The following is a 16307-nucleotide window of genomic DNA, read 5'->3' on the forward strand; positions in this document are numbered from 1 at the left end:
AGTTTTCACGCTTTTTCACGGCCAATGTGAGGGACTACTTCTCTTTTGAAAGCAACAACAGTTAAACAGTGTATTTCAACATTTTTAAAGTGAGTGATTCTCAGGGAGGTACCAACAAGGCATACTTTAACACAACAAGAAAAATTAAAAGAGCACTACCTTACAGTTAAAGGTGTCAGTTTATGGAATAATCTTAACAGAAAAACTAAAGAAGCTAAATCAATCAATATCTTTAAAGGGGACATATCATGCTGATCCGTGATTTAATACTTACATATAATATAATAAAGTTGAAAACAAGACCTTTAACCCCCTGAATTTTCAAAAAACAAGATATTGTATTTTTTCTGATATCCTAGAGCGAGATTTGATGCCTCTGAAAATAGGTCATTGACATTTGGCTTCAAGATTTCGACCTTCATGACGACACGAGGATCCTCTCTTTTTATTGGAGTAATCTGATAAAGCAGCTCCTCCTCTGTGAAGTCAGTTAGTCACACAACCGCCACCGAGGGATACACCCACCTAGAGCTGAGTATAAATAAAGCTCCCTACTAGCTCTGGCTAACTTGACTGAGTGCTAACATAGTGACGAACTGACGGTAGAGGCGATCTTTAGACTACACTTTCAGCATGATGGATAAAACAGACAGAGAAAAGTGAAGGAGCAGGATGGAGCCCTGTTATAGAAATAGTTTATTGGTGAAGTCTGCCTATATTTCCACGTATAAACTATACATATTACAGTACCGGTTTGACTCACCACACTGAAGCATCCTGAGATGATCTGTGTCGAGGTGGATTTTCTTCCTCCTGAGCTGCAGAACCGTCCGGGTCTGACTCGGGGTCCAATACAAAAGGACGTATCCTACACTCTGCCATTTTATTAGTGCTATCAATGCCTTACGGTGAAGTTTTGGCAAACAGCAAACTCGCTCGGTCTGCTCCATTCAATGTGGCGATTTTGTAAGTACTGCCATGCTGCAAAAACCGCCCCCTGGCTCTACCCCCTCCGCCCCTCTGATGGAACTGACCAATCAGAGCACAAAGGGCTGTGACGTTGCGAGGTTACTGGAGGTCATTCTCCAAACAGAGCGTTTCAATGAGATCTTCAGAATGGCCTAAACTGAGGATATTGAGAACGCCATTGTGGGGCAATGAAGGAACTAAATGACTTGTACTGAGGGCAGAAATACTTCACATCCTAGTCTGGCATAGTGAAAAGGAGAAACAAGCATGATATGTCCCCTTTAAGAAAATATATGAAATCCAAATTTCTTAGTAAATACAATGAAAATAAATAAGTTCTTGTTGAGCGGCATAAAGAGGAAAAAAAGATGTGTTCTTTTGTCTTTTGTTGGCTCTTTTCCTTTTTTTTTTTAAAGGATTAAATGTTAAAAGGCATGTTTGCATGTAACTGTTTTGTTTTGTTAAGGGGCAGATACAATAAAAGTTTTTCTTCTTTCTGCTCCTTTTCATTCAGTTTTGGGATCTTTTATTTTTTCTTTGTATTGATTTTTAAATAATTATTCTGATATATAAATAAATAAATAATATAATAAAAGTAAGTACGATTCATCATTCATAACAGAATCACCCAACAGAGTATGGGATTTATCAGAGAAAGGTATCAGTATCGAATCGGTATCAGCAAAACATATCAAACAAAAAATCTGATTGGATCAGAAGTTGAAAAATCTTTATCAGGACATCCCTACCTGTAGCTACTTAAAAAATCTGCAAAGGCCAACCAGAAACTCTTTCTTTTAAAGGGCTTCTAACATCTGTAAACACAAACACATACAGGAGAGGTCAAAGGTCACTGCCTGGCTTAGTTTCCATCACCTCTGCACTGAGAAAGGGCACCCTGCATCATGCATTTCCATTTCAAAGAGTTTAAAGCCCATCTGCACCTGGCTTGCCTCCCGTGTTCTCTCATATGCAGTCTGCAGGTAAAATTCAATCCAGTTCACTGTTTGCTTTTACCTTGGTAAATAACAGTGATGGTGTGTGATGCCGTGTCAACAGGCCACTGACTGCACGCTGTAGAGGAGGCTCTGCGAGACTATGTGGAATAAACTGAGGAGGCAGGTTCGGGCCCTCAGGACTCAGAGGGACATAAACTAAATCTTTATGGGGGTGGATGATAAAATGGTGAGTCTTATCTCTATCCAGCATTAAACAATGGTTTCATCATCCAGGCTGCACATATCGTTATGTCCCTGGCTTGATCAGATCCTCAGAACACGCTGTAATGACAGACCCCCATGGGGATGGTAAAGCCCACTCTTTAGCTCTTCAAAGCCAACTCAGCTAATCTGGGGAGGAATCTATATGAAGGTGTCCACATCCACCTCCTACCCAACAGATAAACACAGGGCAGCTGAGACCACTACAGAGAGCCTGAGAAAAATCAGCCCCCTGACATTTCTTTTGTCCGGGCTGAAAGGAAAGGTTGCACAGCAGTAATTACATTTGGAGGGGGAAGAGGGAAACACTGTCAGAGGTTGTCTGGGCTACCTAATTGTGTGTGCGCTCATGTGTACGCACAGGCTCGTATGTGTGTGCTATGTCTATGTGCAAGCGACCCACTCACTCACTCACTCACACTTGCATAAGCCTGTGTCTAATCAATAGTCTCACTCCTGGCTGAATTAAGGCTCTCATATTCCAGCCAAAAAGTCACAAAGCACTCGGCCTCCACAAGGCCTTGATTACTCAGCTGTTGGCTTTGTTATTGAAATAAATTCATCTCCAATAACTGCGCTGATGATACATGATTTGGCACTTCTCTGCTCCGGCGCTATGAATTGCATTTTTTGCCCTCAGAAATGGGGTTATTATGGTCGTGCAGGATTGTGCTGCACAAGCTGGAGATTAATAGCTAGTCAGTGTGAGATAAATATGTGTATTGAGATGCATCCTCCTCAGCTCATTCAGCTGGAGTGCCCTTCCTCATCCGAGCTGCCCTCATGGAGGTCCCAGCATGCTTAGCAGCGAGCTATAATGGAGTAGAAAACTTAAATGTGCTCTTTTCAAGACCCAACCAATTACATATCTTAGCTGTCCGTACTTTGTGTGTTATGTTGGCAGGACTATAATTTAAACTGCATTTATGTAAACTGTAAGGCTGCATTTTCATATCTAAATGAAGAACGAAATGGACAATTATGTATTAAAATGCTTTTTAGTTGAAAACCCTCATTTGATCTGAAGACACACTGCAAACTAACTTACTGTGTCCAGAAATAAAGAAATAAACTTTGTTTAAAGAGGCTGTGAGGAGTTTTTAAAGTGATCTTGACAAAGTCTCCCCTCTAGAAATAAGCCTGATTGTAATCCACACTTTAAAATGAGATTATCAGCACCAAAATAGGTTATTTTGAAATGCCTTGTAGCTCACACTTCTGATTGAGTTGAGCAGGACCAGAGTGATTTGCGGCAATTCAAAGTCTCTGTGAAACAAAGTTTAGAAGTGAGAAGAGAGATCTGTGTTTTTCTTTATTGAAAACAAGTTCTGTGATTGATTTTGTAGTGATGGTAGACACAGGATTCACAGAAAAAGGACAAAAGAGCAGCAAAAAGCTAAACTGGAGAGTGATAGAGCACGGGCTAAAGGCTAAAACATGAGCTAAACTGTTTATGATAATGTCCACTCCAACCCACAGTCAGCAGTTATTCTGCAGTGGTCTGTTCAAACTTGAGAGTCTATCAATAAAATGAAGAGTGAGGTCAGGTTAGCTCTGTGTGGTAGATGACTAGCAGGACATAACCAGGATTTACCAGCGTTACACATTACTGACATGTCTCATAGCACTGGGCTGTCAGTGCTATGGATGGGCGACTACTACAAGACTGAACAAACTGACAGTTTACTTGTTGTCACGTTAGCCTACGTATCCATCGTAGCACCAGGCTACTAGTAGCGCTACTGACAAACTTATGTTTGCTTGTTTTCATGTTTCAAACTACAGCACTATGTAACTATACTGATAAATACCTTACTTCTTAGTGTTTTATCTGGTAAAAAGTTGTCTTGAACAAAGACAATTTGGTCTGGTTAAAAGTCACATCTTTACAACGGTGTGTGTGAGACTTGGGACCAGAAGGTGCTGAGGCTGTCCAATTAAGACAGATCCTCCTCATAGCATCTGTAAAACTATTTGAATACATCACTTGCATAAGTAAAAACAGAAACTTTCGTCTGACATTGAAACTTTCCTCTCTTATCATTTTTTACTATAAGGTTTGATTTTCTGCATTTTTTTTTGCATCCAGATTTTTTCTAGTTGTTTGACTATTCAGAGGCTACTTGCAACGTCATCCCCACCATTTAGTTTATCTGGCAGATTAGATTTAACCTTGCAGAGCAGATGGACCTGCCTGATTCAGTTTCTGATATCCTGCAGATCCATCTTGTCAGGCTCCAATGACCAACGATTTCACTCGGCTAAATTCTGACCGGCCCAATCAGGGAAGAGAGGCAGGAGCTGCAGGAGCAGCGGAAGTGACGAGAAGACGTGACGTCAGCAGACTTTCGTACTTGTCAGCGTTCCTTTGTTTCTTAAGTTAACTTTACAAAAACAGCAGCAGTCGTCTGGCGCCATTATCACCACTGTTTCTCGTGTTCCTGTAGTTGTTCGTTTATTGTTTCTCAGCAGCGGCAAACATGAGCTACGTCATACCGTGGCTTGATGTGGATTGGTCCGTGGTGAGTGTGTTAATCACAACGGTCGTCCAATCACCAGCTGCTGATTTTTTTTAAGGTCTCGCCTCTGAAAACAAATCTGAAAAGCTGCTACCCAGATGGACTAGTGAAATATTTCCGTGGCGGATATATAAAACTGTCCCTATGGCGTGTCAGGTTAGATTAGATTATCAATGGCAAAAATGTCCTGTGAGATGGGTCAGCACATTTTCTGGAATTTTGAGCTTTGCTTGGATGATAAATGAAGATGTTTGTGTGTGTGTGTTTGTGTGAGTTAACCTCAAACAGACTGCCAGCCACTGCTCAGGATCAAATGCTTTATAGAAATTGGTGGTCCTCTTCTTTATGTGTGTTATTCCAGTAAAGCTAGCGGTGCATCAAACTCGATCACTGACATTCTGAAACACACCTGGAAGCTCCCTCACCAGCAGCAGAAATGCTCCTTTCTCTTGTCCTGTTTTCAGGAGTGGATGGACCCAGTGTTATCGTTTTCTTTTCTTAAGTAGTGAAAGGAACACAAAATCATTGTCTTGATGAATCAATTTTCTTGTACTGAAAGTTTTCTCAATTAACAAAAAAATAAAGGCATCAGATTCAGTTTGCAAGGTGTCTTTGTGTGACTTTTTCTTTTTTGTAGAATAGTTCTAAAAACACATCAACAAACTCAGTGTGCAAAAGCCTTGAGGCTCGGGAAGTGAAGTATACTGTATTGATGTTTGCTTCTATTGTTCTCAGTAAATGAGCGAAGCAGAGCATCTTAGTTGTTTTTGCTGTTTAAACTTAGACCATCAAGTTGACACAACACGTTAAACAGTCATGCCATCAGAGTGGTTATAAAAATTTGACCAATCAGGTCAAACTTGCTCCTGATTGGTCAAAAAAGGGAATCATTGATGTCGGCAAATCCCCAAAATCCAAACAGCTCATTTTAGGTCAGGATTTTACAGTTACAAGCACTACTTAGTACAGGTTTTGTGATTAAATGTCACATTTTTTGAGCTGGGAGGAAAGCCAAAGACCCACAAATTTCACTAAAAGACTTAATAAAGAGAGTTTTGCATAATATCGAACCTTAAAGGTTGGGTGTTTTTGCCTTTGACGGCTGAAGTGAGACAAGAAATGTGGGGAGCAAAGAGCAGAGAGGGGAAGACATGCAGCACAGGGTCATAGTCAGGAATCGACCCATCAACCACTCATTTAAACCACATTGCACATGTGAATCATTTCCACTTGCTCTGTTAATTGAGTATTTTGATTAACAGAGGAGGCAGCAGCTGCTCACAGAACCAGCTGAGACAAACTCTGGCAGCAAATGCACAAGTGCAGGAGAAATTTTTTGGCGTCACTTTGTTCTACTGGAGAAAGCACAGGCACATCATCCATTTAAATGAGCACACTCACTGTTTCACTGTTTTGTTGGAAATAAAATTAAACCAATAACAGATTGCAGCAGTGACAAGTTAGCTCAAGTTAGACATCAGCTGACAGTTTGAGTGCCCGAGCCTTCTTGTTCCTCGGCAGAATGTTGGCGAGAAACAGAGTTTTCTCACTAAGTGAATGGTTTTGTCATCAAAAAGTGTGTATCATAAGTAATCAACTTTCAACACCTCATTTCTCCTGAGTCTCCCTCAAAAGCCATCGTTCTTTTTAACTGCCTCTTCCTCCCTCCATCCCTCTCAGTAATGGCGGTGCATTATTTGCTTGGTGCCAACTCTCCTCAGATGAATATGGATGATAGATCAATACAGGGCTGATACAATAAATACAGGCGCTATGAGATGAAACAGAAACAAAAAAGAAAGAAGTGTTCCTCTTCTCTCCCCTCGTCTGTTTGTGGTATAATTAATTTATCACCTGTCTTCAGTGGAGAGAAATAATGTATTATTTATGGAGGTATCAGTGCAAGAAAATAAATTAAGGATTTGATGGCAAAAACAGCCTCTTTCCTCCAAACTCTAAACTGTCTTTCCCGTATAGATAAAAGGATTATTTATGCTTTTAGGGTGAGCACCAGGCCTGCCATGTTGACTACTCTACTGCGTTTTATCTGAATACCAGTCAACCTTTGGGGTTACAAGCAGCTCTAATGTGTGCACTTAGTCTGGAGGGGAGGGAACAAGACAGAAACCAGGCACGAGAGTCTCGACATTTCTTCATTTTTCCTTTTCCTTCAGGGCAATGCAGCAGCAGCTTAATTATGGAAAAGTGTATCTCAGCACATTTACTGTACTTTGTAACATGGAGTACATTCAGGTTAAACCGTTTGCCCCAGTTCAATGTCGTCGTTCATTTTAGTCTTTGTTTATAAACTGGGTTGGAAAAAAGTTGAGATATCAGATCCTCTGAAAAAATACTAAAAACTGACTCACATATTATGCATTCTTTGAGAAAATATGGCTCCTGATATAGTCTGTAGACATCATCGTCATCTAGGGACGGGTACCTTTCACATTTGAAACGATACAATACCAATGCCCCGTACCTGGAAATCGATACTGGTACCAATTTTCTGTACTTTTTTGTGTCTACGTGGTAAAAATATCAATTTGTTTGATAATAAAGTATGATTTTTTTCAGTCTAACATATTTATTCTTCAGTATATAACCTTGTAAAGTTGTGTTCATGTCCAGCATGGAAAATCTCCAACTTTGCCTCTCCCTCACAGTTACAAGAATGCATTTAGGTACCTAAATATGGTACCTTTTGATTTAATGTGAATCGGTACCCAGTACTTTTGACAGAATTCAGTCAGTACCTATAAAAGTACCAAACTCGGTACCCATTCCTATTGTCATCATTCAACTTTTTCATATGCTCTGCTGTTCAAAAAGTAAACTTGTGCTGTTAAAAAACATGTTAACTATTTGGCATAAGGTTAGATGCTTGGAAGGCTATAAAAGTCATTTTTCTTTACTCACCCCCATTCACCAAAACCCTGATTTTATCCCAGGCCTTAATGTAGGGTTTATGGAGTGGTTTCGCAGGGGAATTAAAACAGTTGGTGACTTGGTTGATGGAGATCAAGTTTTGTCATTTCAACAAGTGAGAGAAAAATATGGTATTGGTAGTGGAGATATTCCCAGGTATATGCAGGTTAAACATTTTATTCTTGGTAGATTAAAGGAATGTGATGGGAAATTAGCTGTCTCTCCTATGGAATCCTTGATCCTGAAAACTACTAAACTTAAATCATTCTCTAAATTAGTCTACAATGTTCTATCTGAACTTAATACTGACAATGCTGATAAAGTTAAAATGCAATGGGAAACAGATCTAGGGCCTATCACGGCTGAATCCTGGAGTGAACTATGTAACCGGCCTTTTAAAGCCCTGACTTCTAATTCCATCTGGGAGAGACAATTTAAGATTTTGCATAGGCTCTTTATTACCCCTGAGAAGAGACACAAAATGTTCCAAGCATTATCTGAAATGTGTACTAAATGTCTCTCTGCTGTTGATAATCTTTTTCATCATTTATGGAGTTGCCCACTTATTTTGCAATTTTGGACATCAATTATTGATAAGCTTTGTGCCATATTAAAGTGTCAATTGAATTTGGGACCGCGGACTTGTCTTCTTGGCCTTGAGGACGATTTCCCTGCACGATTCTCTGAGAAAGATCTCTTGCACATATTATTACACTGCGCACGAAAATGTATAATGGCACGGTGGATCTCCAATGAAGCACCCTCCCCACATCAGTGGCTACAAACTGTCATTGCTGTTATTCCAATGGAAGCTTTTTCCACTTTGTTGAAGGATAAACCTTATACATTTTATAAGACCTGGGACCCATTTTTGGACTATTTGGACTACTCCTCGGCGCAAAGGTTGCGATCTTGCAGTTATTAGCTTGGCCAAAAGACCTTTAATATTAATAATAGTACACATATTTTTATTTTTATTTATGTAATTGTCTTATTTATATATTTTGATGCTATGCTTTGTACAAAATGTTCAATAAAAACAATTATATTTAAAAAAAAGTAAACTTAATATCTCAAAATTCAAAGAATCGAAATCACAACCCAAAATTTGTTAAAAAAAATCCAATAAAGAGAAAATCATATTGTCGCAGCCCTTATAAAAATAGAGTTAAAATGTGTTGATATCTCTAACTACCTGGGCTGTACTGCTCACAAACATACACACAAATTACCTGATTCCAGTTCATCTCCATCCTAAGTGAAACTCAGGGTCATGGACTTTCACAGCACCCTGACAAATCTGTGTGACTTCAATTGTAGCTGACAGCTGCTGTTTCTTTCCTCATTTTCATGTTCTCATCCCCAGCGATGCCAGCGAGTTTCACAAACAGGATACCTGATGTGCCCACGCCCATAGCAATCCAAATGAAACTGCCTCATTTCAACTTCAGGGTTGAGAAATTCCTGCCAAGAATGTGAGGGATGCTGGTAAAAAGGTTGTCAGATGCTCCAATCAGGGAAGCTTTTATAATTCAGTTAGGGCACAAACAGGCTTGATGTGACAGCACCCCTCCACCTCTCCTCTCCGTCATATTTTGGGAAGTGGGTCCTCAGGGAGTCATGATAAAAACCTTAATTAACAAATGTGATCATTTATAGCCGGGTGCTTATCGGGGTGAGCATGTGGCGACTGTGGTGCAGCTTATCATGAAGGAGCATGTGTTTGTCGACCTCAATGATCAGAGGTGCGTGTGGCCCGTTGGCTTCCCTGCCAGGTTTGTGAGTGAGGAAAAGGAGGGCCAGGCAGGCAGCGGCCTTGAGTTTGGTTCAAAAGAACAGCTTGTTACTGCTGTTGATTTCATCTGTGTCTAAAGCTTTTATTCAATGTGCTTTTGACCTAGGGGAATTTTTCCACTTTTGGGTCCAAGTTCAGAACTGCAGGGACATTACTCTAGCCTGCCAAGTGATGTGGTTTGGACCGCATTCAAACTGTCAGCAGATTCAAAACCCAATTTATAAGCAGGGAATATTTATACTGTTGTAGAAAATTGAAATCATGCAAATTACAAATAAACAGGATGATGACTTCACTCATCTTTGATTCAGCAAACAGATGTCTGCCATCCCACTTCAACTTTTAGCAGTGTGTCATTTTTAGATGGATGTATCTGAGTAAGCTCTGAAGCAACAAAAACTACAACATCTTGAAAACAAAACAAACCATAGCTATTGTAACCTTATCACCACATAAAAGCTCTGCCCACACAGCGGGTGTGACATAATGGACAAAGGGCTCATGCTGATTAAATTAGAGGGTACAAGGATTAGTAAATCAAATAAAGGAAACAAACACTACCACTGGAGCCAGCCAGGAGTCAGTGGACCATGTCAACATAGCTGCTAGCACCTAGAGATTCTAATTTCTGGTTTTATAACCACGCCATGCTGCAAAGTATTCAGATTTAATGAATGTCAAACCCCCCAGATCACCAAGAACACACCACAGGCATCCAAACTGTCAATATCTCAGAGCAAGCAAGCTGGCAAACAAAGTAGCCCTGCTAATGCTGGAGCAAAAACACAATTTTGTAGATTAAATTTAGGCACTGTTCCCACAAATTAAACCAAATGCTTCATTTTTTTCCTGGTGGAAAAATTTAGCCTTCATAAGCTGCATTCTAAAATAAAAAAGCAGGGATGTATGAAAGAACTTTTCTCAATATCAAGAAAATTAGTTTGCAATGAACTGAAAATTATTCCAGCTATATACAAAAATTGGTTTCTAGCTTAAACTCACATCTTGAAATTGCTGGGGGGGGGGGGGGGGGGGGGGGGGTTTGTCATACAGACAGCACAAACCCAATTTATTATCACACACTTTTTAAAAAGGAGGGGAATTTTAACTTTAAAAAAACTGCAATGTAAAATTTTAATTGCTTGTAAATGCTCTGAACAGTCCATTAGAAATCAAAGTTGTTGCCACTGTCTTTCATCAGATCAATATTAGACCAGTAGTTGCTGTTATTAGCTATCCATGCTGCTCTTGGTATCCATAATTAGCACTAAGACGTAAGTCATTAGTAGTAAAAGGTTACAAAAATCCCCTGTTAATTTGTCCATTAGATGTTATTTCCTCATATGCTTTTAGTGATTATTTTGGTGTCTTTTTTTACACTTGTAATGAGTCTTTCAATGTCTTATGTGAAGTAGTTTAAACAGCCTTGTTGCCAAAATGTGCAACATAAATAAACTGGCCTTGCCTTGCCTCACCTATAATGACTGCGTTTTTGTCACAGCTAAAGTTACTAATTTAATTGGTTGTCGTTAGAAGCTAGAAGAAGAAAAAACAAGGCCACACTGAGAAAACAACAAAGCCTCAGAGTAAGGCAAGTCCTCTTCATTATGTCTGCATTCAGAGTGTGAACAGAATATTTATCTGCAGGTAACAAAAAAGGAGGGTGGCTTTAAGAATACAGCTAGGTAGCGTTTTCCTGCTGTGACCTCTGCAACTGACCCTCAGAAGAGAAGAGATAATGAGCAATGTGCTCAGCAGGACTCAACTCCTTAATGGACCACTAGTGTGGAAACAAGTGCTCACTCCTTTTAGCATGTTAGCTGGTAAAGGCTCCCCTGACTCAGCCTGGAACATTCACAGTTTGGCTGTTTTTAGCAGCGGCAAACTCCCCGAAAAACTCCCCAGGTCAGAGCGGACAGGTTGGTCTTCAAAACAACAAAGGCAGCATCGAAGGAAGCTATCAACATGTGACACAGATGAACCAAAGAGTTGTTTGCTTCTGTGAGGAAGTGGGCATAACCAGCCTGAGGGTCTTTGATATTTTAGTTACCTGTCAGTCTAAGTTTCTTTCTGTTCCACGCTATCAGACAGCTCCTCTCACAGAAGCTGACTGTGTGATCCAAAGATAATAGGAGCCTGGCTTGCGCTGCTGCAGGTTAGACCGTGTGAGAAACTGAGATGGTATTCTTTTGGAAACTGCTGTGTGACATTTTGATCATCCCAGCGAAAGGTCAGTTAGGGGGGGAGAGGAGGGTGGACTGTTTGGTAAAGGTAGCCTCACAGGGCCTTCTACCTCGTTCCCTTAAAAAACCCTGCAGCCAAAAAGTGCCAGCGTGGGCTGCATCCAAAAACAAAGTCTACTTTACCCACACAAATTGGAATCTGAGAAGCAGAGAAGCTAAATAAAACTCCATATTGTGTAATAAAAAAGTCCTGAAATATGTATTTCTGAACAATGTCAATGAATGACAAGAGAACTTTTAGTGACAGCAAAGAGAAGACTCTGGCACAGGCACTCTCTCTGAGATGTCTCAAAGCCCCAAGAGCTGGAGGGGATTATGTAAGTCACTCAGTATACTGGGTCACCCAGTCGTTTTGATATGCACTACTACTGTAGAGCTGCTTCACTCATTGCAGGGATTCACATTTTGTGGTTCGTCAGTGTAAAGCTTAGAGTCTGTATGATAGACAGATAATTATGATAAGATTTCAGCTGTTTGCTTTCTGCACTGTAATGTCACACAGTGGACGCTGCAGGCTTTTACCTGAGGCTTATTCTTCCTTTGAATGATGTTATACATGACTACTGTTAGCTTTCACAGGTAACGTATGCTCTGAAATAGGGATGGGTACCAAATCAGGTACTTTAATGGGTACCAACTGAATTCTGTCTGTAGTACTGAGTATCGATTCACATAAAATCAAACAGTACCATGTTTTGGTACCTAAACACATCCTTGTGACTGTAGAGTAGGTGGTTTTTCCATACTGGACATGTACACAGCATTACAAGTTTATAAACTGTGGAATAAATATATGTGAAATTTTAAAAAAAGGTTTCTTTATTATTTATCATATTAATATTTATTACCACATAAACACAAAAGAACCAAAAATACTGAGAGCACCCTTACTGATTGCCAGGTAGTGGGCATCGGTACCGAATCATTTTAAATGTGAAAGGTACCCATCCCTACTCTGAAACAGAAATCAGGGAGACTATGAGATACACATGACAACCCAGGTAAGCACAGAGCAATGAAAACTAGAGGTCAGCTCTCCCCCTGAAGGAGTTCCTCTGTTGTGACTTCCTGTCACTATACATTATCCTGCTTTTTACATCAAATTTATAACCTCCAACTGTATATTTTGAAACAGTTTTAATGCTTCAAAAAAATCTAGTTTTTTTGCAGTTTGAGCTCCATCAATATAAAAAGTGAACTCTGTAGGCGTCTTAAAACAAGTAAAGCAAGCTGCTATTACTCAGTTGAAACTCATAAATATTTCACTAAATATTTCATAAAGTTGAACAGACTGCATGAATCAGCACTACACCTGAGTTTTTTCTGCCTTGTCACTGCCAGAGTCGGTGACATTTTGTTTTCCATTCATCACTACAGAGGCACTGCCATATACCGGGCTATGTTTTGAAAAATGTTTACGTTTTTGCATCTTAAATCGCTTTCATTTTCTCTGCTATACTGAACTGAATATTTTTCTACTCATTGACATGCTCACAGTTAGTGTGTCAGAGTATGTAGTTGGTGCCACACCTTACAACAGTCAGTTGCAGTCATCAAACTGTAGACTATTGAGATAAAACTTGTCAATTTTTAATTTTACAGTGCCTTGGACTTTAATGTTTGTTACAAGTAAGTGTTTATTCTTGGATGACCTACATTTTAATGAAGCCCATAGGGTGAGTGACTAACACAATCACCACAGAGAAAGGCAGCAGCCACCTGATGACATCACCGATTCAATGTTTCATGCTCTGATTCTCAGGTCAACAAAGGCTTTGCACATATCGCTGTGGATGTATGCAAAACAGAGTTTTGTCCTTTGAATCCATGCTTGGCAGAGCCCCACTCTAAAATGAAAGCTCACCTACTGAAGAGGCACCGTTTTTTTTCAGTTGCTCTTCATACAGTGAAGTGGGGGGAAGGAATATACAATTTGTGTGGGTGGGTTGGCTTTACTAAACAAAAGAACAAGCCTTGACAAACACATTTGGTGTATTTAGCCCCCAAGGCTGTAGCGATACCCTTCGACAGCTTTAACAGTCCAACAAGGCAGTAAGTGTCCAGGTAGGTAGGAGGCATGGCTGCTTCTCATTATTTTTTCTCTGGGAGTTTCATATTACTCCCTGTTCAGGACAGAGCCCTGCTTGTTCTGTGACACAGAACAGAAAACAATCTACTTATTAAGAAAAGCACCGACAATATAACGGCCAAACACTCATATAAACCGCCTTTTTGTTGTTATTACGAAAAACTTTTCTATTAATCACAAGTAGTCACCACAAAGGACATAATTCGGGAAATACACCTGCTAACAAATGCTTCCATGAAGCTAACGTTTGCGGTTGAAAAACCGGAAGTTGGTGTAGCTAACTTCATAAGAAAAGCACAATACAGCTCACAACTACGAGTAATGTTACGCTATTGATGGACTAGAAATCATATTAATCGAGTAAATGCCATTTTTAGTGGTTTGTATCGTTTTTCAATGTCGTGCTGATGTTTGTTTATGTATTTTTGGTAAGGTAGGGCGTTTCAGAAATCTTCTACCGGAAATGATCTGCTCTTATTCTGGTAAACTTGCCATTGTACTAGCATGAAAGGTGCTGCCGACAAATGTCACCTTTTGCTGTCGCTGTCTCGAGTTCACATGTTTTCTACAGCATAATAAGGGGAAGCCCAGGGCTACAATTATTTACTTGGTTAATAAATGAAAGAGGTAATAAAATGACAAACGTATAACCAAACACTCCCTCTACAACGGACACGGCTACGTCTCTTGTGTACCAGGAAGAGGCACAAACAACTCACCTTTAAGGGAATACATGTGTAAAAATAAGCAGCTTAGATGTACACAATTCACACTTGGTGAAAGTTTAGAGTTCAGGTGGGGATACGCTTAAAACAGAGGAGGGGAACAGTCATAAACAACTTTGTTTTCTGTCCGGTATTCGGCCCTGCTCTCTCATCACCACTAGTTTCGCAGCATCGGCTCAGTGTTGCAAACACCCACCCCTCCTGCACCATTTCCGTGTTTTATACGGTATCATTTCCACGGAGCTCATGCCACGTCAATTCAAGACACAAGTTTTTGCCAAATTTAAGCACAAAACTGTGTATCAATACTGGTTTGTTGTGAATTTGAGTTGCTATATGCTGCGACATTGGTGCAGAACAACCGGTTAATAAGTGAAAGGGTGCATGACGTGTCTAAATCAATGAGTCCAAGACAGCTAAAATGTGATGCTGAAACATTGTAACTCACCTAATGCCACCTCGCAGGCTTTTCTCAGCTGTGAATGGTGAGCCTTTTTCACCTCCTTGTCGGCCAGGATCTTTTCCAAAGCTCGTGTGAGGAACATGTTTTTCGTCTTTTTGCCCTCAAACATGTCGCACCGGAATTTGGGGCGAGGTGTGCCTGGTCCCAAAGGGGGGGCTGCAGCCGCCTCGAATGGAGATATATTCCTTTACAAATGTCAGACGCAGAGCCCCTAACAGACAAACATAAATAAACACAGAAGGTGGGGTAAATCCCTCAGATTTCCATTAACGACCTGCCTCCTGCGCCATGTTGGAGAGAGGAAGCGACGTCACGTACGTTAGAGAGCGGCCGCAGAGAGGCAGCAGAGAGAGAAAGAGGGAGAGGTGTCATGAGTGAAGACTTACTGCTAAGCTCTTCTACACACATGCATTAACCTACATGTGCAGAGGAAAAGCCATTGTAAAAATCAGTGGTGTTGATTTGTGTATGTAGGGAATTAACAAGCCATACATGACCAAATGTGTAAAAGCAATCCCTCTTGACCTGCATCAGAATAAAACTGTTTCACTAACATTAACAAATACACAACACACCCACACTACAGTTAAAAACTTGGATGTTATTTAAATCCCTGCATTTGACTGTCAACTTTCTAAACTTGTGCAAATATGTGGACATAAAACGAAAATTAAGCTCCAAATTTTTCCAGAAAAATATTTTCTCAATTTTTATAGGTACAATGAAAAAGACTATAAACATTGAAATAAAGTAGGGATGCACGATATTATCGGCACAATATTGGTATTGGCAGATAAAAGCTTAAAAACATGTTTATCGGTATTGGCAGATGTGAAAATTTCTGCCGATAGGCACAGCCGATAAGGTGCTGCTCAGTTAGGATTATTATTATTTTCCATCTGAAAATGAAGCTCCTCAATAAAATGTAGCACTTCATTTATTTGCACTGCAGAGCTCTGTGTCTGTCACCAGGTTGTTACAGTAGCTCTAAAATAATCAAATGCAACTTGGTTATGTTTAAAAATGCATTGTACATTTAAAGTTCATGTGATCTAAAGAAATTATTTTTCTGTATTTCAATACTGAATGTCTTGTGTTTGAAAAAATAATACATTTCTTATTTATGGTAAAATCAAATGTTTTCTGTCTTGTTTTATGTGTGTTTCTTAAACAAATAAGACCGTCACAATTAGAGAAACATATAAATTCCAGTTCAGGATAGACTTAGCTTTCTTTACAGTGAAAAACAAACAAACATGTGATTATCGGTATCGGTATTGGCCAAAAGGGGTTTCGATATATCGGCATATCAGATTTCGGCAAAAATCCAATCCCGTGCATCCCTAAAATAAAGGA

At 39.9% G+C, this 16307-nt stretch overlaps 1 protein-coding gene across 2 annotated transcripts in view; it reads right to left on the minus strand.

Moving 5' to 3' along the window:
* Nucleotides 1-15291, minus strand: part of arfgef1 (ADP-ribosylation factor guanine nucleotide-exchange factor 1 (brefeldin A-inhibited)) — a 78757-nt gene extending 63466 nt beyond the window's left edge. For both annotated transcript variants that reach the window (XM_074693173.1, XM_074693172.1), the window contains exon 1: nucleotides 14937-15291. In XM_074693173.1, the coding sequence (XP_074549274.1) occupies nucleotides 14937-15060 (124 nt within the window). In that variant the 5' untranslated portion in view covers nucleotides 15061-15291. The remainder of the gene's footprint in view (nucleotides 1-14936) is intronic.
* Nucleotides 15292-16307: the final 1016 nt, after the last annotated feature.

This window comes from Halichoeres trimaculatus, unplaced genomic scaffold, assembly GCF_033239565.1.
Source record: "Halichoeres trimaculatus isolate MK-OKI-2021-1 unplaced genomic scaffold, fHalTri1.1 fHalTri1_scaffold_18, whole genome shotgun sequence".
Taxonomy (NCBI): domain Eukaryota; kingdom Metazoa; phylum Chordata; class Actinopteri; order Labriformes; family Labridae; genus Halichoeres; species Halichoeres trimaculatus.